General features: G+C 49.5%; 1 protein-coding gene across 1 annotated transcript; it reads left to right on the forward strand.

Moving 5' to 3' along the window:
* Positions 1–13576: 13576 nt before the first annotated feature.
* Positions 13577–21429, forward strand: LOC139235338 (zinc finger protein 239-like). Its single transcript, XM_070866477.1, has 2 exons — positions 13577–13638; positions 20356–21429. The coding sequence occupies exon 2, from the start codon at positions 20717–20719 to the stop codon at positions 21053–21055; it is 339 nt and encodes a 112-aa protein (XP_070722578.1). The 5' UTR covers positions 13577–13638; positions 20356–20716; the 3' UTR covers positions 21056–21429.
* Positions 21430–21778: the final 349 nt, after the last annotated feature.

Here is a 21778-nt window from a genome sequence, read left to right on the forward strand (position 1 = left end):
TGGAGTATAATGTGGGAAACTGTGAGATTATCCACGTTGGCAGAGATAATAGAAAAACAAATTATAATTTAAATAGAGAAAAATTGCAAAGTGCTGCAGTACAGAGAGACTTGGGGGTCCTTGTGCATGAAACACAAAAAGTTAGTATGTTGGTACAGCAAGTAATCAGGAAGGCAAATGGAATGTTGGCATTTATTGCAAGGGGGATAGAGCATAAAAGCAGAGAAGTCCTGCTACAACTGTACAGGGTATTGGTAAGGCCACACCTGGAGTACTGCGTACAGTTTTGGTCTCCTTATTTAAGGAGGGATATACTTGCATTGGAGGCTGTCAGAGAAAGTTCACTAGGTTGATTCCGGATATGAGGGGGCTGTCTTATGAAGATAGGTTGAATAGGTTGGGCTTATACTCATTGGAGTTCAGAAGAATGAGAGGTGATCTTATTGAAACATATAAGATAATGAGGGGGCTCGATAAGGTGGATGCAGCGAGGATATTTGCATCCACTCATAGGGGAAACTAAAACTAGAGGACATAGTCTTAGAATAAGGGGCCGCCCATTTAGAACTGAGATGGGGAGAAATTTCTTCTCTCAGAGGGTTGTAAATCTGTGGAATTCTCTGCCCCAGAGAGCTGTGGAGGCTGTGTCATTGAATATATTTAAGGTGGAGATAGACAGATTTTTGAACAATAAGGGAGTAAAGGGTTATGGGGAGTGGGCAGGGAAGTGGAGCTGAGTCCATGATCAGATGAGCCATGATCTTATTGAATGGCGGAGCAGGCTCGAGGGGCCAAATGGCCGACTCCTGCTCCTATTTCTTATGTTCTTAGGGTCTTAAAGGAGGAGGGAGAGGTTTAGGGAGGGAATTCTGGAGCTTCGGGCCTAGGCAGCTGAAGGCATGGCCACCAATGGTGGTGTGATTAAAACCAGGAATGCGAGGGAGGCCAGAGATCCTGGAGGGTTGCAGGGCTGGAGGAGGTTACAGAGATAGGGAGGGGCGAGGCCACGGAGGAATTTGAAAACAAGGATGAGAATTTTAAAATTGAGCTTCATGCCCAGTCACCATTTCACCTTTCTTTACGGACGCTCCCTGACCACTCTCCATTTCTCCTTCCTTTACAGACGCTCCCTGACCACTCTCCATTTCTGCTACATTTTTTTAAATATTTAAAGATTTTAATAAATCTTTGAAGGTCGCAGGACAGGTTAACAAAGCTGTTAATAAAGCGTAAAGGATCCTGGCTTTATAAATCGAGGCACAGAGTACTAAAGCCGGGAAGTTATGCGAAAGCTATATAAAACACTAGCTCGAGCCCAGCTGGAGGATTGGGTCCAATTCTGGGCACACTTCAGGAAGGACACAAAGGCTTTGGAGAGGGGACAGAAGAGATTTACTGGAATGGTGCCAGGGATGAGGAACTTCATTTATGTGGAGACTGGAGAAGCTGGGATTGTTCTCCTTGGAGCAGAGAAGGTGAAGACGAGATTTGATAGAGGTGTTAAAAATCATGATGAGATAGAATAAATAGAGACACTGTTTCTATCGGCTGATAACCAGAGGGCACAGATTTGAGGCGATTGGCAAAAACAGAGGTCACATGAGGAAAACCATTTTCACACAAGGAGTGGTTAGGGTTTGGAATGCACTGCCTGACGGAGCGGTGGAGACAGAGTCAATAGTAGCCTTCAAAAGTGAATTGGACAAACACTTGAAGCAGAATGATATTGCAGGGATTTGGGGAAAGAGGGATAACCGGATTGCTCCCCGAAAGTATCAGCACAGACTCGATGGGCCGAATGGCCCCCATCTTTGCTGTAATATTCTGTGATTCTAGAATTCTTTACAGATGCTCCCTGCTCAGTCACCATCGCTCCTTCAGTTGCAGACGCTCCCTGGTCCATTACAATTTCTCGTTGATTTACAGACGCTCCCTGAGAGTTTGACGCAGACACAGTGCGAGCAGAGCCGGGACCCGGCAGGCAGGAGGAGAATGTTCCCTGGTTTATATCCCCCCCTCCCCCCCCCAGGTGTGGGGAGAATGTTCCCCGGTTTATATCCCCCCCTCCCCCCCCCAGGTGTGGGGAGAATGTTCCCCGGTTTATATCTCCCCCCCCGGTGTGCGGTGAATGTTCCCCGGTTTATATCCACCCCCGGTGTGGGGAGAATGTTCCCCGGTTTATATCTCCCCCCGGTGTGCGGTGAATGTTCCCCGGTTTATATCCCCCCCCCCCGGTGTGAGGAGAATGTTCCCCGGTTTATATCCCCCCCGCCCCCCCCGGTGTGGGGAGAATGTTCCCCGGTTTATATCCCCCCCCCCGGTGTGGGGAGAATGTTCCCCGGTTTATATCTCCCCCCGGTGTGGGGAGAATGTTCCCCGGTTTATATCCCCTATCCCCCCGGTGTGGGGAGAATGTTCCCCGGTTTATATCCCCCCCCGGTGTGGGGAGAATGTTCCCCGGTTTATATCCCCTATCCCCCCGGTGTGGGGAGAATATTCCCCGGTTTATATCCCTCCCCCCGGTGTGGGGAGAATGTTCCCCGGTTTATATCCCCCCCCCCCGGTGTGGGGAGAATGTTCCCCGGTTTATATCCCCCCCCGGTGTGGGGAGAATGTTCCCCGGTTTATATCCCCCCCCCGGTGTGGGGAGAATGTTCCCCGGTTTATATCCCCCCCCCGGTGTGGGGAGAATGTTCCCCGGTTTATATCCCCCCCCCCGGTGCGGGGAGAATGTTCCCCGGTTTATATCCCCCCCACCGGTGTGGGGAGAATGTTCCCCGGTTTATATCCCCCCCCGGTGTGGGGAGAATGTTCCCCGGTTTATATCCCCCCCCGGTGTGGGGAGAATGTTCCCCGGTTTATATCCCCCCCCGGTGTGGGGAGAATGTTCCCCGGTTTATATCCCCCCCCCCGGTGTGGGGAGAATGTTCCCCGATTTATATCCCCCCCCCCCGGTGTGGGGAGAATGTTCCCCGGTTTATATCCCCCCCCGGTGTGGGGAGAATGTTCCCCGGTTTATATCCCCCCCCGGTGTGGGGAGAATGTTCCCCGGTTTATATCCCCCCCCGGTGTGGGGAGAATGTTTCCCGGTTTATATCCCCTCCCGGTGTGGGGAGAATGTTCCCCGGTTTATATCCCCCCCCGGTGTGGGGAGAATGTTCCCCGGTTTATATCCCCTATCCCCCCGGTGTGGGGAGAATATTCCCCGGTTTATATCCCTCCCCCCGGTGTGGGGAGAATGTTCCCCGGTTTATATCCCCCCCCCCCGGTGTGGGGAGAATGTTCCCCGGTTTATATCCCCCCCCGGTGTGGGGAGAATGTTCCCCGGTTTATATCCCCCCCCCGGTGTGGGGAGAATGTTCCCCGGTTTATATCCCCCCCCCGGTGTGGGGAGAATGTTCCCCGGTTTATATCCCCCCCCCCGGTGCGGGGAGAATGTTCCCCGGTTTATATCCCCCCCACCGGTGTGGGGAGAATGTTCCCCGGTTTATATCCCCCCCCGGTGTGGGGAGAATGTTCCCCGGTTTATATCCCCCCCCGGTGTGGGGAGAATGTTCCCCGGTTTATATCCCCCCCCGGTGTGGGGAGAATGTTCCCCGGTTTATATCCCCCCCCCCGGTGTGGGGAGAATGTTCCCCGATTTATATCCCCCCCCCCCGGTGTGGGGAGAATGTTCCCCGGTTTATATCCCCCCCCGGTGTGGGGAGAATGTTCCCCGGTTTATATCCCCCCCCGGTGTGGGGAGAATGTTCCCCGGTTTATATCCCCCCCCGGTGTGGGGAGAATGTTTCCCGGTTTATATCCCCTCCCGGTGTGGGGAGAATGTTCCCCGGTTTATATCCCCCCCCGGTGTGGGGAGAATGTTCCCCGGTTTATATTCCCCCCCCCCGGTGTGGGGAGAATGTTCCCCGGTTTATATCCCCCCCCGGTGTGAGGAGAATGTTCCCCGGTTTATATCCCCCCCCCGGTGTGGGGAGAATGTTCCCTGGTTTATATCCCCCGGTGTGGGGAGAATGTTCCCCGGTTTATATCCCCCCCGGTGTGGGGAGAATGTTCCCCGGTTTATATCCCCCCCGGTGTGGGGAGAATGTTCCCCGGTTTATATCCCCCCCCCCGGTGTGGGGAGAATGTTCCCCGGTTTATATCCCCCCCCCGGTGTGGGGAGAATGTTCCCCGGTTTATATCCCACCCCCCCGGTGTGGGGAGAATGTTCCCCGGTTTATATCCCCCCATCCCCCGGTGTGGGGAGAATGTTCCCCGGTTTATATCCCCCCCCCGGTGTGGGGAGAATGTTCCCCGGTTTATATCCCCCCCCCCTCGGTGTGGGGAGAATGTTCCCCGGTTTATATCCCCCCCGGTGTGGGGAGAATGTTCCCCGGTTTATATCCCCCCCCGGTGTGGGGAGAATGTTCCCCGGTTTATATCCCCCCCCGGTGTGGGGAGAATGTTCCCCGGTTTATATCTGGGCCCGGGCCTGCACTCGGTGTTGTTGTCCCCAGCGTTTCTTTAACCCGCTCCCTGGATCTCGCTCACCTCCTGCGTCAGCGTCTGCCACCGCCGCCTGCACATGCTCAGCTCACACTGCCCGGGTGATTGACGGCAGCTCCCCACCAATAGGAAGAGTGGGGCGGGGCTGGAAGACCAAATGGGCGGTTGGTCCTCCAACCAATTGGAGTGTGTGAGGGGCGGGGCTTCCGGCAGGCTGTAACTCGTGGGGTGCAGCAAGGATCAGTGCTGGGGCCTCAGCTATTTACAATCTATATTAATGACCTCGATAAAGGGACCGAGTGTAATATTTGCTGACGATACAAAGCTCGGTGAGACAGTAAGCTGTGAGCAGAACACAAGAGTGCAAAGATATATAGACAGACGATGTGAATGGGCAGTAAGGTGGCAGATTGAGTACAATGTCGGGAAATGTGAGGTTATTCACTTTGGTCGGAAGAATAGAAAAACAGAATATCTTTTAAAATGGTGAGAAACTTTAAATGTTGGTGTTGAGAGAGATTTGGGTGTCCTTGTGCAAGAAACACAGAAAGCGAGCATGCAGGTACAGCAAGCAGTAAGGGGGTGGAGTATAAGAGTAAGGATCTATTGCTACAATTGTACAGGGCCTTGGTGAGACCACACCTGGAGTACTGGGCAGTTTCGATCTCCTTATCTAAGGAAAGATATACTTGCCTTGGAGATGGTGCAATGGAGGTTCACAAGATTGATTCCTGGGATGAGCGAGCTGTCTTACGATGAGAGATTGTGTAGAATGGACCTATACTCTCTGGAGTTTGGAAGAATGAGAAGTGATCTCATTGAAACATACAAGATTCTGAAGGGTATTGACAGGGGAGATGCTGAGAGCTCGATTACCCCGGGCTGGAGTGACTAGAACTCAGGGGCTCAAGATAAGGGGGAGGTCATTTAAGACAGAGATGAGAAATTTCTTCACTCAGAGGGTTGTGAATCTTTGGAATTCTCTGCCCCAGAGGGCTGTGGATGCTCAGTCTATTCAATGCTGAGATGGATAGATTTTTGGACTCTCGGGGAATCGAGGGATATGGAGATCAGGTGGGAAAGTGGAGTTGAGGGCGATGATCTTATTGAATGGTGGAGCAGGCTCGAGGGGCCGTATGATCTACTCCTTCTCCTATCTCTGATATTCTAATATTGATATCTAAGGGGCTCTAGATTTATTAGTCCCACCCTTTATCTTAAGGGAACATACTTGCTCTGAACCCTCGCTATCTCCTCCTTGAATGTCTCCCACTGCTCTGACACGAATTTACCTTCAAGTAGCTGTTTCCAGTCCACTTTGATTAAATCACATCTCTGCTTAGTAAAATTAGCTTTACCCCAATTGAGAACTTTTATTCCTGGTCCATCTTTGTCCTTTTCCATAACTACCCTAAATCTAACTGAATTATGATCACCAGCACCAAAATACTAACCACTGATACCCCTTCCACCTGCCCAAGCTTCATTCATTAAACCTAAGTCCAGAATCACCCCCTCTCTTGTTGAGCTTGCTACGTAATGGCTAAAAAAGTTCTCCTGAATGCATTTTAAGAATTCTGCTCCTTCTATATCTTTCATACTAATTCTATCCCAGTTAATATTTGGGTCGTTGAAATCCCCGACTATTACTGCCCTATTATTTTTCCACGTAGCAGAAATGTGCCGACATATTTGCTCTTCTGTCTCCCTCTGACTGTTTGGGGGTCTATAGTACATCCCCAGCAGTGTGATCGCCCTTTTTTGTTCTTCACTTCTCCCATGTGGCCTCATTTGACGATCCTTCGAACATATCATCCCTCCCCACAGCTGGAATTGTTTCTTTAATCAACACTGCGACGCGCTCTCCTTTTTATATCCCCGTCTTTATCTCGTCTTAAAACCCTGTAACCAGGAATGTTGAGCTGCCATTCCTGCAGTTCTTTTAGCCGTGTTTCACTAATAGTTACAATATCATACCCCCACATGTCTGTCTGTGCCCTCAGCTTATCTGCCTTAATCCCCAGAGTCCTTGCATTGGCATTGAAGTATTTCTAGATTGATTCCTGTGATGAGAGCTGTCTTATGATGAGAGTTTGTGTAGAATGGGCCGATACTCTCTGGAGTTTAGACGAATGAGAGGTGATCTCATTGAAACACACTGGCACTGGCATTTAGTGCTGCCAAACTCCCCTATTGTCTATTTTCTAGCCTTTGTTTCCTCTGCCTTCCAAACAAGATACCTGCAGTCCCCTCTCTCTGTCCACGCAGTCCCCTCTCTCTGTCCACGCAGTCCCCTCTCTCTGTCCACGCAGTCCCCTCTCTCTGTCCAGTGAGGATATTGTCCGGTCCTGTTGAGGTGCAACCTGTCCGGCTTGTATTGGTCGCCCCTCCTCCAGAAACGCTCCCAATGCCTCAGGAATCTAAAGCCCTCCCTCCTGCACCAAACTCCAGCCATGCATTCATCTGCTCTATCCTCTTATTTCTGTACTCACCAGCACGTGGCACCGGGAGTAATCCGGACATTACTACCTTTGAGGTCCTGTTTTTTAATCTCTTTCCTAGCTCCCTAAAATCTGCCTGCAGGATCTCATCCCTCTTTCTACCGATGTCACTGGTCCCATATGGACCACAACCTCTGGATGTTCATCCTCCCCCGTCAACAATGTCCTGCAGCCGCTCAATGACATCCTTGACCCTGGCACCAGGGAGGCAACATACCATTCTGGAATCATGTCTGTGCCTGCAGAAGCACTTGTTTGTTCCCCTAACTATCAAATCCACTCCCACTATTGCTCTTCCACTCTTCTTCCTCCCCGCCCTGTGCAGCTGAGCCACCCACGGTGTCGTGGACATGGCTCTGGCTGCACTCCCCAGAGAAACCATCGCCCTCATCAGTATCCAGAACTGAAAACCGGTTAGCGAGCGAGATGCACTCAGGGGACTCCTGTCCTACTCTTGCCCCATAACGCTGAAAATTTTTAAAACTCATGTTTATCTCTTTCGAAAGTTACAAGTGAATCTGCTTCCACCACCCGAACAGGCAGTGTGTTCCAGGCCAGAACATCTCGCTGCTTCATTAGTCCCCTCATGTAGCATCTGGTTCATTTGCCAATCACATTCAATCTGTGCCTCTGGTTACTGAACTTTCTGACACTGAAAATTGTTTCTCCTTATTAAGAGGATCGGCGGGCTGGAGGAGGTTACAGAGATAGGGAGGGGTGAGGCCTTGGAGGGATTTGAACAAGAGGATGAGAATTTTAAAGCCTGAAGCCACCAGCCATCTCCCCCAGTGCAGAATGTGACTCACTGCTAACAGAAAGGATTTTTGTTTACTTACAAAAGATGCATAATGAAGGGAAGTCAATCTCTGTATCTTTAACTAACAGCGACATGAGGGAAATGAATGATCTTTAAACACCTGGTCCACTTGGCACTGAAGTGTCTGAAACTCATAATAGGAACTCCAGGGAAATAAAATATTGACAAATGTTAAACTGTTTTGCTGACAAAAGAAATCTCGATTTAACTTTAAAAAATAAATTGTTTAACAGGGGTTCACACAGACTCACCTGACAGGCCGACTCAGGATCCACCCCTCAAGCACCGCGATTGGTTGCAGAACACGCTGCTCACTGGCCTCTGACCTCTCTTCCTGTTGGTTCCCAGGGCAATCACCACTCGCCAACATTACACTGCCAGATTAAGTTGAGAGGCTCAGAGGAAGAAATAAAATGAGGCCGTGAATCTGAGTTCAGAAATAAAATTAAAGAAGCATAATTAAATTTAGAAACAAAACTATTTAAAATAAAATCAAATTAATTGTTGCATTTAATACATCCTTCTGGGCCAAGTGGGAAACAAGTGATGTGTGGGCTGTGCAGAGTGTCTGTGCCCGGTTACACAGCGTGTCCCTGGCTCCCCGCTCCAAGTGCACATGTTTCAGCTCACATCCAACTGACTGGATAAACCTCGCCCGTCTAAACCCCATCACACAAATAGCAGCATTTGATGTTTAGTTCTGCTCAACCTTTATAAACACTGGTTAGGCCTCAGCTGACACATTGTGCTCAATTCTGGGCACCACACTTTCAGAAGGGTATCTGCACCTTAGAGAGGGACCAGAAGAGATTTACTAGAATGGTACGAAGGAGGAGGGACTTCAGTTATGTGGAGATACTGGAGAAGCTGCGGTAATTCTCCTTGGAACAGAAAAGGGTAAGAGGAGATTTGGTAGAGTGTTCAAAATCATGAACGGTTTTAAAAGACTAAATAAGGAGAAACACTTTCCAGTGGCAGAAGGGTCAGTAACCAGAGGACACAGAGTTCAGGTGATTGGCAAAAGAAGCAGAGGCGACATGAGGAACCATTGTATAAGCAGCGAGTTGTTGCAATCTGGAATGCACTGCCTGATAGGGCGGTGGAAGCAGATTCAATAGTGGCTTTCAAAAGTGAATTAGATAAATACTAAAGGGACAATATTTGCAGAGCTATGGGGAAAGAGCAGGGGAGTGGAACTAACTGGATAGCTCGACCATAGAGCCAGCACAGGCACGACGGGCCGAATGGTCTCCTGCGCTTTCATTCTATGAAAATGGCGGATGATCTTATCCAGAATGTTGTGACCACATATCCCCAGAAAACCAAGACCACCTATTTCCACCTGTGTAATATCGGCCGTCTCCATCCCTGCCTCAGCTCACCCTCTGCTGAAACCCTCGTCCATTCCTCGGTTACCTCTAGACTTGACTATTCCAACACACCCCTGGCTGGCTTCCCACATTCTACCCCACGTAATCTTCACCTCATCCAAAACACGGCTGCCCGTGTCCTAACTCGCACCAAGTCTCGTCCACCCATCACCCCCTGTGCTCACTGACCTACATTGGCTCCCGGTTAAGCAACGCTTCGATTTCAAAATTATCATCCTGGTTTACAAATCCCTCCATGGTCTCGCCCCTCCCTATCTCTGCAATCTCCTCCAGCCCCACAACCCCCAGAGATGTCTGTGCTCCTCTAATTCTGCCCTCCTAAGCATTCCTGATTATAATCGCTCAACCGTTGGTGGCCTTGCCTTCTGTTGCCGAGGCCCCAAGCTCTGGAACTCCATCCCTAAACCTCTGTACCTCCTTCCTGAAAGCATTGACTCTGGCTTTGTTCAGTTCTACACTCACTGGTTCCCCTCCCCTGAAGGTGCTGACTCTGACTGGGTTCAGCACTACACTCACTGGTTCCCCTCCCCTGAAGGTACTGACTCTGGCTGGGTTCAGCTCTACACTCACTGGTTCGCCTCCCCTGAAGGTACTGACTCTGGCTGGGTTCAGTTCTACACTCACTGGTTCCCCTCCCCTGAAGGTACTGACTCTGGCTGGGTTCAGTTCTACACTCACTGGTTCCCCTCCCCTGAAGGTACTGACTCTGGCTGGGTACAGTTCTACACTCACTGGTACCCCTCCCCTGAAGGTGCTGACTCTGGCTGGGTTCAGTTCCACACTCACTGGTTCCCCTCCCCTGAAGGTACTGACTCTGGCTGGGTTCAGTTCTACACTCACTGGTTCCCCTCCCCTGAAGGTGCTGACTCTGGGTGTCTGTGCTCTCGTCACCTCTTTATACACTCTCACCCTCCCTATATATCTGTAATATCTCCCTGTTTTGGTGATGGGCTCTCCCTGACTCTCACCATTTCAGGGAATCATACGGCACAGAATGAGGCCATTCGGCCCATCGAGCCTGTCCGACTCACTGAAAGTCCCACTCCCTGCACCTGCCCCAAAACACCAGAAAATGTTCCCTTTGACCATTGCTGGTTTTGAAAGTTATTATTGATGTCCCAGAATTGAGGCCAACCCTCAATATCTGAGTGTAACTAGTGAGTGATAAAGGTTGACCAGAACTTGCTTGTTGTACTCTATACTGCTATTAATGCTGGAACAGATTGATCAGCGGACCCTGCCCCTCACAGCTTTGTGTTCACCTGCAAATTGCACCATTTGCTTTAGAATGTCTCCCATTTTTCCTCCTTCCCAAATCCCAGCTGGCGTCCGGTGACCCCGCTGACCCCGGGCCTGTCACCGCGGGTCAAGCCCGGGGTCAGCCTCTGGGCTGTGATTGGCCCTGGGCCCGACACCAGGTGTTTATGACGCTCACCAGCCCCACGCGCGGCTCCAATTCCTGCCCCGCGCCGACAACCGACATCATCCGGGCTCCACCAACTGTCGCCGCCGCCGCCCGCACATGCTCAGTGCGGGACATCCGGGCTCAGCCCCGCCCCTCGCACACTCCGATTGGTTGGAGGACCCACCTCCTGCTCGGGCCACCAGCCCCGCCCCTGCTCTTTCTATTGGCCCGAGCCACCATCAATCACCCGGGCAGTTTGAGCCGAGCATGCGCGGTGGGGCGGCTGTGTCTGAGGCAGCGGCTGAGAGATGGGCGGAGGGAGGGAGCGGGTTAATAAACCCCGGGGGGCCGCGGGCTTCACACACACCGAGTGCGGGCCTCAGGCCCCGAACAACAACCTGCGGCTCCGGCCTTTCCCTGAGCGGAGCCCCAGGGAGGAGGGCTCTGGGCCCGTGCGGGGCCCCCGGGGATGTGGGCTCTGGGCCCGTGCGGGGCCCCCGGGGAGGTGGGCTCTGGGCCCGTGCGGGGCCCCCGGGGAGGTGGGCTCTGGGCCTCCGGGGAGTTGGGCTCTGGGACCGTGCGGGGCCCCCGGGGAGGTGGGCTCTGGGCCCGTGCGGGGACCCCGGGGAGGTGGGCTCTGGGCCCGTGCGGGGATCCCGGGGAGGTGGGCTCTAGGCCCGTGCGGGGACCCCGGGGAGGTGGGCTCTGGGCCCGTGCGGGGCCCCCGGGGAGGTGGGCTCTGGGCCCCCAGGGAGGTGGGCTCTGGGCCCGTGCGGGGCCCCCGGGGAGGTGGGCTCTGGGCCCGTGCGGGGACCCCGGTGAGGTGGGCTCTGGGCCCGTGCGGGGACCCCGGGGAGGTGGGCTCTGGGGGAGATTAGATTATTAAACACACCCTGTCCACACAATGGGAAAGTGTTTGAGGAACTAGTATTTCTGGAGAGACTTTTAACCCATTGAACATTTACAGATTTTTAAATGTGTTCCGGGCTGTGGCCGTCGCTGCCAAGGCCGGCATTTATTGGCCATTCCTAATTACACTGGAGAAGGTGGTGGGGAGTCACCTACTTGAACCGCTGCAGTCCGTGTGGTGAAGGTGCTCCCACAGTGCTGTTAGGGAGCCAGTTCCAGGATTTTGACCCAGTGACGATGAAGGAACGGCGATATATGACCAAGTCCGGATGGTGTGTGACTTGGAGGGGAACTTGCAGATGATGGTGTTCCCATTCACCTGCTGCCCTTTTCCTTCTGGGTGGTAAAAGCCGTGGGACAGGTTGGGTGGCAGGTTCCCTTCCATCAGAACATAAGAATTAGGAGCAGGAGTCAGCCATATGGTCCTTCGAGCCTTCTCTGCCGGTCAATACGACCATGGCTGATCTTCGACCTCAACTTGACTCTCCCGCCCGATCCCCAGATCGCTGAAGGACATTAGTGCGCCAGTTGGGATTTTAGTGACAATCCGGCAGCTTTCATGGTGACTCTTTTTCTAGAGCCTGCCCCACAAATTCCCCGATTTATTGAACTCAATTTTACAACAAGCCTGTGAGTTTTTCTGGGTTCTCTCTCGCTCCCTTTTATCTGTTTTACATTCATTGTACAGGTTATTAGAAGGGGAGGATTTGTAGACGGACAATTTAACTCCCAACATTACATCAAGGTCGGTCAGTCTATTCATCGGGACCTGAATATCATCAAACATAACATGGAAGCAAAAAGCAGAGTTGACAGCGGGGAGAAACCGTACACGTGTTGTGTGTGTGGACGAGGATTCAGCCGATCCTGTGGCCTGGCCAAACACAATCGCAGTCACACTGGGGAGAAACCGTGAAAATGCGGGGACTGTGGGAAAGGATTCAATTACCCGTCTGAGCTGGAAACTCATCAACACAATCACACTGGGAGGGAGGCTGTTCAGCTGCTCCGTGTGTGGGAAGAGATTCACTCGGTCATGTGAGCTGCTAACACACCAGCGAGTTCACACTGGGGAGAGAGACCTTCGCCTGCTCCGTGTGTGGGTCAGGATTCATTTCTTCAACCCACCGACTGAGACACCAACTTGTTCACACCAATGTGAGACCTTTTAAATGTTCTGCCTGTGAGAAGAGCTTTAAAAGCAAAAAGGAACTGCTGACACACCAGCGCACTCACACTGGGGAGTGGCCGTTCACCTGCTCCGTGTGTGGAAACACATTCAACAGTAACTACTGTAGTGTTTGCCAGCACTCTAGTCATGGCTCCACGAGGTAAGGTATTGCACTTGCACTGTTGTGACCTTCGTCCTTTTATTGCAGCTCCTGAATGAGGTTACAGTAAGGTGAGCTCCCTTTTATACCTGCAGTGTGCAGGTGACCTCTAGGTCTCCACCTGTTGCACCCTCTGGTGGTACAGGCATATTGTATACAGTGTAAAGATACATTCATAGGTCTTATGTAACTAACTGTACATTGAGTGTACAGGGTGTATACACGCACAACAATTACCACCTTCTGAGACACCAGTGAGATCATACCGGGGAGAGGCCGTTCACTTGCTCCATGTGTGGGAAGGGATTCACTCGATCATTCAGCCTGCTGAGACACCAGCGAGTTCACAAGTGACTGCAGGGTTTGGATTCTGCTGTTATTGCTGCTGTTAATCACATCCAGGACTGAACCATGTTCATTCCAACGCTGGAAGAGACACTGTGCAGCAGATTTAAAGGGACCGCTCACCAACTCCCACCGCTGGAAGAGACACCGTGCAGCAGATTTAAAGGAACCGCTCACCAACTCCCACCGCTGGAAGAGACACCGTGCAGCAGATTTAAAGGGACCGCTCATCAGCTCCCACCGCTGGAAGAGACACTGTGCAGCAGATTTAAAGGGACCGCTCATCAGCTCCCACCGCTGGAAGAGACACCGTGCAGCAGATTTAAAGGGACCGCTCACCAACTCCCGCCGCTGGAAGAGACACCGTGCAGCAGATTTAAAGGGACCGCTCACCAACTCCCACCGCTGGAAGAGACACCGTGCAGCAGATTTAAAGGGACTGCGCACATTGGTGAGAACAAAGTGATAAATTGGTAAATTTGAAACAGTCCCACTCTTGGGGCCCAAATTTGACCAGTAGAGATTTCTGGCGAACTCACCAGAGGTGCGCCGCTTTTCTACACCGATTAGGGCACCAAAAGTCTTCAGGCCGAGTTTGGCCGCTCCCCAGCCTCGCCTCGATGGAGGCGCAGCCAGGTCCCGGAGCTGAAAACAGTGCCAGGACCTCTGCACATGCACGCTAGAGTGTGCACGCATGTGCAGTAGCTCCTCGCCCCCAGAATCTCTGCGTGTGTTCTGCAGGCTGTGTGGGAGGGGCCCGAAGCACACCGCCCCTATCCCTGGCCCAATGGGCTCCCTCATCGGCGGCCCGCTGAAGGTAGGACTTCTATTTTTGTGTGTTTATTTATTTATTGATTGATTGTGGTCCATTTTTCATTTTGCTTTCTGGGTTGCAAGAGATCTCGAGACCCCAGTTTAAGTTGACTGAAGAGATTGTGAGCTTTCTCTGAGTTTTGACTGCACATACATGCAAGTTGAGTTGCAGTCAGTGGGAGGTTGAGGGTATATCACCAGGAGCAGATCTACACAGTGAGAAAGAACCGATACGCCGATCTTTTATTTGTTATTGATTGATTGCTTATTATATAGAAACATAGAAAATAGATGCAGGAGTAGGCCATTCGGCCCTTCGAGTCTGCACCACCATTCAATAAGATCATGGCTGATCATTCACCTCAGTAACCTTTCCTGCTTTCTCTCCATACCCCTTGATCCCTTTAGCCGTAAGGGCCATATCTAACTCCCTCTTGAATATATCCAATGAACTGGCATTAACAACTCTCTGAGGCAGGGAATTCCACAGCTTAACAACTCTCTTGAGTGAAGAAGTTTCTCCTCATCTCAGTCCTAACAGGCTTAACCCTTATCCCTAGACTATGTTCCCTGGTTCTGGACTTCTCCAACATCGGTAACATTCTTCCTGCATCTAACCTGTCCAGTCCCGTCAGAATTTTATATATGTTTCTATGAGATCCCCTCTCATCCTTCTAAACGCCAGTGAATACAGGCCCAGTCGATCCAGTCTCTCCTCATATGTCAGTCCTGCCATCCCGGGAATCAGTCTGGTGAACCTTCGCTGCACTCCCTCAATAGCAAGAATGTCCTTCCTCAGATTCGGAGACCAAAACTGAACACAATATTCCAGGTGAGGCCTCACTAAGGCCCTGTACAACTGTAGTAAGACCTCCCTGCTCCTATACTCAAATCCCCTTGCTGTGAAGGCCAACATACCATTTGCCTTCTTCACCGCTTGCTGAACCTGCATGCTAACTTTCAATGACTGATGTACCATGACACCCAGATCTCGTTGCACCTCCCCTTTTTCTTATCTGCTGCCATTCAGATAATATTCTGCCTTTGTGTTTTTGCCACTAAAGTGGATAACCTCACATTTATCCACATTGTGCTGCATCTGCCATGCGTTTGCCCACTCACCTAACCTGTCCAAGTCACCCTTCAGCCTGTCAGCGTCCTCCTCACAGCTCACCCAGCTTAGTTTCATCTGCAGACTTGGAGATATTACACTCAATTCCTCCATCTCAATCATTAATGTATAATGTAAATAGCTGGGGTCCCAGCACTGAGTCCTGCGGCACCCCACTAGTCACTGCTTGCCATTCTGAAAAGGACTCGTTTATCCCGACTCTTTGCTTTCTGTCTGCCAACCAGTTCTCTATCCGCCAACCAGTTCTCTATCCACGTCAGTTCATTACCCCCAGTACCATGTGCTTTAGTTTTGCACACGAATCTCTTGTGTGGGACCTTGTCAAAAGCCTATTGAAAGTCCAAATACACCACATCCACTGGTTCTCCCTTGTCCACTCTACTAGTTACATCCTCAAAAAATTCTCGAAGATTTGTCAAGCATGATTTCCCTTTCATAAATCCATGCTGACTTGGTCCGATCCTGCCACTGCTCTCTCATCCTTAATGATTGATTCCAACATTTTCCCCACTACTGATGTCAGGCTAACTGGTCTATTAGTACCCGTTTTCTCTCTCCTTTTTTAAAAAGTGGTGGTACATTAGCTACCCTCCAGGACATAGGAACTGATCCAGAGTTGATAGACTGTTGGAAAATGATCATCAATCATCCACTCTTTCTAGGGCCACTTCCTTAAGTACTCTGGGATGCAAACTATCAGGCCCCGGGGATTTAATGGCCTTCAATCCCATCAATTACTTTGGTCTTGGTGCTTTAGATGCAGGGTTCCTTTTATTTTTTTTATTTGTTAATTAATTGCTTATTACTTTTTGTGCTTTGTTTCGTGCTTTGTAAATCTTGGTGCAAGGTGCAGGTTCTCTCAGCCTCCTTGTATTTTTTTATTTGTTATTGAATGTTTATTTTTGTGCTTTGTTTCATGCTTGGTGCTTTCTTATCTCTCCTCAAGGTTTTTCTGTGTGGCCAGATATGCTGGCCTAAGTTAGTTTGGAGTAACTATTAGCTATTCAAACTAGCTTAATGATATCACTGCAGTGCCTAGCAACCAACCTCCCTGAGCCCTGCTCATTATGGGCAAGGTTTAGCGTTTGATGGGACAGTGTCGAGGGAGCTTTACTCTGTATCAAACCCTTGCTGTACCTGCCCTGGAAGTGTCTGCTGAGAGAGGGTTCAACATAAGAACAAATGAACATAAGGAATAGGAGCAGGAGCAGGCCATACTCGAGCCTGCTTCACAACCCAACACGATCATGGCTGATCCGATCATGGACTCTGGACCACTTCGCTGCCCTCTCCCCATCATCCCTTATTGGTTAAAAAACTGTCTATCTCTGTCTTAAATTTATTCAATGACCCAGCTTCCACAGCTCTCTGAGGCAGCAAATTCCACAGATTGACAACCCTCCAAGACAAGAAACTGCCACCAAAGCAAGTATATCCTTTCGTAAATATGGAAATCAAAACTGTACGCAGTATTCCAGGTGTGCCCTCACCAATACCTGTATAACTGTAGCAAGAATTCCCTGCTTTTATACTCCATCCCCTTTGCAATAAAGACCAAGATTTCATTGGCCTTCCTGATCACTTGCAGAACCTGCATACTAAACTTTGCAATTTTTCTCCATTTAATTAATAACTTGCTCTTTGAATTTTTCTGCCAAAGCACATGACCTCACACTTCCCAACATTATAGTCCATCTACCAAATTTTTGCACACTCATTTAGCCTGTCTATGTCCTTTTGCAGATTTTGTGTGTCCTCCTCACACATTGCTTTTCCTCCTATCTTTGTATCGTCAGCAAATGTGGCTACGTTACCCTCGGCCCTTTCTTCCACATTGTTAATATAGATTGTAAATAGTAGGGGTCCCAGCACTGATCCCTGCGACACCCCACTAGTTACTGATTGCGAACCCGAGAATGAACCATTTATCCTGACTCTGTTTTCTGTTAGTTAGCCAATCCTTTATCCATGCTAATATATTACCCCCAACCCCATGATATTTTATCTTGTGCGTAACCTTTTATGTGGCACCTTGTCAAATGCCTTCTGGAAGTCCAAATATACCACATCCGATGGTTCCCCTTTATCCACCCTGTTTGTTACATCCTCAAAGAACTCCAACAAATTTGTCAAACATTCCTTCCCCTTCATAAATCCATGGTGACTCTGCCTGACTGAATTGTGCTTTTCCAAATATCCGGCTACTGCTTCTTTAATAATGGACTCCAACATTTTCCCAACCACAGATGTTATGCTAATTGGTCTGTAGTTTCCTGCTTTTTGTCTGCCTTCTTTTTTAAATAGAGGTGTTACATTTACAGTTTTCCAATCTGAATCGAGGGAATTATGTTAAATTTACAACCAATGCATTCACTATCCCTGCCGTTACTTCTCTGAAGACCCGAGGATGCAAGCCATCAGGTCCAGGGGATTTATTCGCCTTTAGTCTCATTATCTTACTGAGTACCACCTTCTTAGTGATTGTGTTAAGTTCCTCCCCCCTGTAGCCCCTTGACTGTCCACTGTTGGGATATTGTTAGTGTCCTCTACCGTAAAGACTGATAGAAAATATCTGTTCAGTGTTTCTGCCATCTCCATGTTCCCCATTACTAATTCCCTGATCTCATCCTCTAAGGGACCAACATTTACTTTAGCCACTCTTTTCCTATTTAGATACCTATAGAAACTCTTGCTATCTGTTTTTATATTTTGTGTTAGTTTACTTTCAAAGTCTATCTTCCCTTTCTTAATCATTTTTTTAGTCTTTCTTTGCTGGCTTTTAAAAGATTCCCAATCTTCTGTCCTCCCACTAGTTTTGGCCACTTTGTATGCCCTTGTTTTTAATTGGACACCGTCCTTTATTTCTTTAGTAAGCCACGGATGGCTATCTTTTCTTTTACACCCTTTTCTCCTCACTGGAATATGTTTTTCTTGAGAGTTGTGCAATATCTCCTTAAATGTACACCACTGTTCATCAACCGTCCTACACTTTAATCGATTTTCCCAGTCCACTTGAGCCAACTCTGCCCTCATACCTACATTGTCTCCTTCATTTAAGCTCAGTACGCTGGTTAGAGATCTAACTTTCTCCCCCTCCATCGGAATTTGAAATTCACCCATGCTATGATCACTCATTCGAAGGGGATCCTTTACTGGGAGATTGTTTATTAATCCTGTCTCATTACACAGGACCAGATCTAAGATAGCCTGCCCCCTGGTTGGTTCCGTTACATAATGATCAAGGAACTCATCCCTTATGCACTCTGTGAACTCCTCCTCAAGGCTACCCTGACCAATTTGATTTGTCCAATCAATATGGAGGTTAAATTCACCCATGATTATTGCTGTTAACTTTTTACAAGCCCCCACTATTTCCTGGTTTATGCTCCGACCAACACAGTTGCTACTGTTAGGGGGCATATAGACTACACCCACCTGTGACTTTTTCCCTTTATTATTCCTTATCTCCACCCAAACTGGTTCAACATCCTGATCATTTGAGCCAATATTGTTTCTCATTATTCCATCCTTTATCAATAGAGCTGCCCCACCTCCTTTTCCTTTCTGTCTGTCCTTCTGGATTGTCAAATACCCCTGAATATTTAATTCCCAGACCTGGTCACCTTGCAACCACGTCTCTGTAATGCCCATCAGATCATACCCATTTGTATCTATTTGTGCCGTCAACTCATCTATTTTGTTACAAATGCTATGTGCATTTGGACAAAGTACCTTTAAATTTGTTTTTTTAAACCTTTTTTCCTGTTTGTTTCCTCTCTCCTTCAAACTCACTTTCTTTAATTTTGCTTTCTAATTCCAGCTAAATTCCTACTGAATCTATTGTCAGGTTCCCATCCCCCTGCCAAGCTTGTTTAAACTCTCCCCAACAGCACTAGCAACCCCCGCCCCCGTGAGGATATTGGTCCCGGCTCTGTTGAGGTGCAACCCGTCCGGCTTGTACCGGTCCCACCTCCCCCAGAAGCGGTCCCAGTGCATCAGGAATCTAAAGCCCTCCCGCCTGCACCAACTCTCCAGCCACGTATTCATCTGCTCTATCCTCCTGTTTCTGTACTCACTGGCTCGTGGCATCGGGAGTAATCCGGGGATTACTAGCTTCGAGGTCCTGCTTTTTAATCTCTCTCCTAGCTCCCTAAACTCTGCTGCAGGACCTCACCCCTCTTTCTACCCATGTCATTGGTCCCGATGTGGACCACAACCTCCAGCTGTTCACCCTCTCCCCCCAGAATGCTCTGCAGCCGCTCAGTGACATCCTTGACTCTGGCACCAGGGAGGCAACATACCATCCCAGAGTCACGTCTGCGGCCGCAGAAACACCTGTCTGCTCCCCGACTATTGAATCCCCCACCACTATAGCTCTTCCATTCTTCTTTCCTCCCCCCTCTCCCCTCCGTGCAGCTGAGACACCCGTGGTGCCATGGTTTTGACTCTGGCTGCACTCCCCAGAGCCACCATCGCCCTTACCAGTACTCAGAACAGAGAACCGGTTGGAGAGTGAGATGGACTCAGGAGACTCCTGCACTACCTGCCTGGTCCTCCTCTTCTGTCCAGGGGTCACCCAATCCCTATCTGCCTGCACATTCTTAAGCTGCAGAGTGACCACCTCTAGAAACGTGAGATCCCCGTAGCTCTCAGTCTCATGGATGCACCGCAGTAACTCCAGCCGCCGCTCAAGCTCCAAAACGCGGAGCTGGAGTTGGTGCAGCTGGAGACACCTCCTGCACATGTGGTCGTCCCGGCTGTGTGAAGCTTCCAGGATTTCCCACATGCCACAGGATGTGTAATCCACGGGACTGAGCTGTCCTGTCATCCCTCGAGTTACACTCGCAACTATCAAGTAGAACTAAACTCTAAACCTTAGAGAAATACACCCAGCAACTACTCAGCAATCCGCTGATTTAACTAACCTTTATTTACAGACTAAATACGAACTTAACAGAAAAAAAACCTTCAGGGGAGGGGAACCAGTGAATATAGAACTGAACCCAGCCAGAATTGGTGTTGAAAACTGGGAGTGGAGGAGAAACAGTTTAGAATTGTGTGTTGATTTGGATTTCAGCACAGCAGGAGGGACAATGTGTGGGACAGAGATTTACAACTTTGGAAGAACAAGAGAGGAAAGAATGTTCCATGGACCCTAGATGTGTCTATCCTGAATTTGTGTCTTGTACTGACAGTGATGAGTTTTGTTATCTCCTTTTACAGCGTATTAGAAGGGGAGATTTTCAGACAGGAAACACAAACCAAACATCGTGTCAAGATCTGATGAAGTCAATCGATTCATCAGGACCTGAATATCATCGGCCTTTGAAAGTGGAAGGAGAAATGTTTGTCTGTCCTGCCTGTGGGAAAAGATTGTAAATATCAGTGTGACTGGAAAAGCACCGAGACACAGACACCCGAGTGAGTGTTCCAGTGCACTGCCTGTGGAAAGAGCTTCAACCAGTTACACAGCCTGAAGAAACATCGCACCATTCACAGCGGGGAGAAACTGTAAACGTGTTGTGTGTGTGGGCGAGGCTTCAACTGATCATCCAATCTGGAGAGTCACAAGGATACCCGCACCATGGAGAAACTGTGGAAATGTGGGGACTGTGGGAAGGGATTCAGATCACCATCTGTCCTGGAAATTCATCAACACAGTCATACTGGGGAGAGATCGTTCACCTGCCCCGTGTGTGGGAAGGGATTCACTGGGTCATCCCACCGGCTGAAACACCAGCGAGTTCACACTGGGGAGAGGCCGTTCATCTGGCCCATGTGTGGGAAGGGATTCACTGGTTCATCTGACCTTGTAACTCACCAGCGAGTTCACACTGGGGAGAGGCCGTTCACCTGCCCCATGTGTGGGAAGGGATTAACTGGGTCATCCAACCTGCTGACACACCAGCGAGTTCACAAGTGACTGCAGGGTTGGAATCTGCTGTTAATGCTTCTGTTAATCACATCCCGACTAAATCATGTTCCTTCTGACAGTTGGGGTTTGTTTCTGCTGATGTTAATAACCCTATAACTGGGCTGGACTTTACTATTCTGGATATATTGCTGATTGTGTTCTCGGGGCTGCTGTGTCCATTTAAGAAATGCTGTGTGTTATCTTTCCCCTTAATTCAGCGACTCTCAACAGAAATTTAGTTTGCAATAAAATTATGCATTTTTACTTTAATCCTACCTTGATCTTTGGTACAAAATCTACAATAGTGTCAAACTTTCCACTGAATATAATCTCCAATTAGAAAGAGCTTGCTAACAATGCTTACTGACTTGCACATTACACACAGTGGCCCCTCCATTATCCACCAGAAAGAAGGGGAATGGGAATTGATGGGGAATCAGTGTCCCCAAATGTTGCCCCTCCCAACTGGTGTAGCAATCCCCTCGGAACGGGAATGGAGACAAGTCCAGACTAAAACTGTGTGCAGTACTCCAGCTGTGGTCTTACCAATGCCCTGTGCAGTTGTAGCAGGACTTCCCTACTTTTATATTCCATCCCCCTTGCAATAAAGGCCAGCATTCCATTTGCCTTCCTGATTATTTGCTGTACCTGCATGCTAACCTTTTGAGTTTCTTGTACAACAATCCCCAGATCCCTCTGTACTACAGCATTTTGCAATCGACTCCATTTAAG

The sequence above is a fragment of the Pristiophorus japonicus genome, chromosome 23 (genome assembly GCF_044704955.1).
Source record: "Pristiophorus japonicus isolate sPriJap1 chromosome 23, sPriJap1.hap1, whole genome shotgun sequence".
NCBI classification, from domain to species: domain Eukaryota; kingdom Metazoa; phylum Chordata; class Chondrichthyes; family Pristiophoridae; genus Pristiophorus; species Pristiophorus japonicus.